Genomic DNA, 2,797 nt, shown 5'->3' with positions numbered 1-2,797 from the left:
CACGTCCATCACTGTCTGGTCTGGATCTGCCACCAAAAAGGACAAGAGAAGACTACATTGGACAGTTAGGGCTGCAGAAAAGATCAGCGGTGCCAACCGGCCCTCCGTTCATGACTTCTACTCTTCCAGAGTCAGGAAACCCCTCTAACCCCCAACACAACCTGTTCAAGCAGGTTGTTTACATCACTCTGAACAGCTGACCTCTGACCCACAGTGTCAGCTTGCATAACTCAGAACAGCTGACTTCTTACCCACAGTGTCAGGTTACATCACTCTGATGAACAGCTGACTTCTGACCCGCAGTGTCAGGTTACATCACTCTGAACAGCTGACTTCTTACCCACAGTGTCAGCTTACATCACTCTGAACAGCTGACCTCTGACCCACAGTGTCAGCTTACATCACTCTGAACAGCTGACCTCTGACCCACAGTGTCAGCTTACATCACTCTGAACAGCTGACTTCTGACCCCCGTGTCAGCTTACATCACTCTGACACTGACTTCTGACCCACAGTGTCGGTTACATCACTCTGATGAACAGCTGACTTCTGACCGGCAGTGTCAGGTTACATCACTCTGATGAACAGCTGACTTCAAACCCACAGTGTCATCTACATCCTCTAACAGCTGACTTCTGACCCACAGTGCCAGGTTACATCACTCTAAACAGCTGACTTCTGACCCACGTGTAGCTTACATCACTCTGAACATCGACTCTTACCACAGTGCAGGTTACATCCTCTGATGAACCGTGACTTCTGACCGCAGTGTCAGGTTACATCACTCGATGAACAGCTGACTTCAACCCACAGTGTCAGCTTACATCACTCTGAACAGCTGACTTCTGACCCCCAGTGCCAGGTTACATCACTCTAACAGCTGACTTCTGACCCACAGTGTCAGCTTACATCACTCTGAACAGCTACCTCTGACCCACAGGTGCGGCTTACACCTCTGAACAGCTGACTCTGACCCACAGTGTCAGGTTACATCACTCTGATGAACAGCTGACTTCTGACCGGCAGTGTCAGGTTACATCACTCTGATGAACAGCTGACTTCAAACCCACAGTGTCAGCTTACATCACTCTGAACAGCTGACTTCTGACCCACAGTGCCAGGTTACATCACTCTAAACAGCTGACTTCTGACCCACAGTGTCAGCTTACATCACTCTGAACAGCTGACTTCTTACCCACAGTGTCAGGTTACATCACTCTGATGAACAGCTGACTTCTGACCGGCAGTGTCAGGTTACATCACTCTGATGAACAGCTGACTTCAAAACCACAGTGTCAGCTTACATCACTCTGAACAGCTGACTTCTGACCCCAGTGCCAGGTTACATCACTCTAAACAGCGTGACTTCTGACCCACAGTGTCGCTTACATCACTCTGAACAGCTGACTCTGACCCACTGTCGGCTTCATAACCTGAACAGCTGACTTCTGCCCCACGTGTCAGGTTACATCACTCTGATGAACAGCTGACTTCGACCCACAGTGTCAGGTTACATCACTCTGATGAACAGCTGACTTCTGACCCCAGTGTCACCTTACATCTCTGAACAGCTGACTTCTGACCCACAGTGTCAGGTTACATCACTCTGAACAGCTGACTTCTGACCCACAGTGTCAGGTTACATCACTCTGAACAGCTGACTTCTGACCCACAGTGCCAGGTTACATCACTCTGATGAACAGCTGACTTCTGACCCACAGTGTCAGGTTACATCACTCTGAACAGCTGACCTCTGACCCTCAGTGTCAGGTTCAATTCCTGGGCAGTAACCCAGCAACACTGTCTCTAATCAGTCTGTTTACTGGTTCCACTTAATATTCATTCATCATCCTCTATTTCAGAGCTGTTCACATTGCAATATTATACTTAGTGTGTGTGTGTGTGTGTGTGTGTGTGTGTGTGTGTGTGTATGTGTGTGTATATATTGGTTGTTTTGTATGAGTAAGCACATTGTGAGCAATACAAAGCTAAATTCCTCGGATGTTTTCTCATACCTGGAAAATAAAGCTGGTTCTGATGTGTCACGTTGATTATCTATCTACAAATCGGGATTTCTCTGTACCTGCTGTGGCCCTACACATGCGCAGTACAGCCGGGTTTTGAGGGGACACTGCAGTAGTCTTTTCAAATGTGTTGTAAAATATCTTTTGTGTTGTGTCTATTTGCATTTGCGTTCTTAATTGTCAGTGCGTTGAGCTCTTAGGGCCACCGTATCCTTGAGTTAAAAGAGTTGCGTTTGAATCCTTTCAGGTTCAGGTATTTTGTAAATGGTCTCTGCTGGCCTGTTATTGTTCCCACACACTAAATAATACTACAAAAACCCATTCTGTTATGTTTATCCAGGCATTTGATGTGAATATGAATTCCACTGTCAGCCATGGTGGCAGTGAACATCCTGAAGATGTCTTACCAAATGGTTTGTCCACCATCCAGGGTCAGGTAAGTGAAATGGGTTTAAAGGTTCAGGTCACCCATTTTGGTCCACAATTTGTGTTTAGCAAAGTCCTCATTTTCCTAGTCTATATCCACAATGTTTCATTTCCCAGACTGCTCCGGTGTACCTGGAAATTCTGCCCGAATGTCCCTAATGTCCGTCCCCTTCCTTTCTTTGTGACGACGTTGTAAACTCCGGTGGATTTATTAGGAGTATGGTTAAAGGGATATTTCACCATTGGAAAGATGAATATGTCTTTAAAGTGGGTCAATCATGTTTTTAAATTTAAAAAAAAAAAAATTTATTGGTGCCTTCTAGGCCGAGAAAAGCCAGAAAATGTGT

At 46.1% G+C, this 2,797-nt stretch overlaps 1 protein-coding gene across 2 annotated transcripts in view; it reads left to right on the top strand.

Annotated features, from left to right (window-relative positions):
- The window catches only part of LOC116686251 (replication protein A 32 kDa subunit-A), a 7,925-nt gene that overhangs the window by 2,802 nt on the left and 2,326 nt on the right, over window positions 1-2,797 (top strand). For both annotated transcript variants that reach the window (XM_032511214.1, XM_032511212.1), the window contains exon 5: window positions 2,365-2,460. In XM_032511214.1, the coding sequence (XP_032367105.1) occupies window positions 2,365-2,460 (96 nt within the window). The remainder of the gene's footprint in view (window positions 1-2,364; window positions 2,461-2,797) is intronic.

Source organism: Etheostoma spectabile, unplaced genomic scaffold, assembly GCF_008692095.1.
Source record: "Etheostoma spectabile isolate EspeVRDwgs_2016 unplaced genomic scaffold, UIUC_Espe_1.0 scaffold340, whole genome shotgun sequence".
Taxonomy (NCBI): Eukaryota; Metazoa; Chordata; class Actinopteri; order Perciformes; family Percidae; genus Etheostoma; species Etheostoma spectabile.
This window is presented reverse-complemented; position numbering and strand designations above follow the sequence as displayed.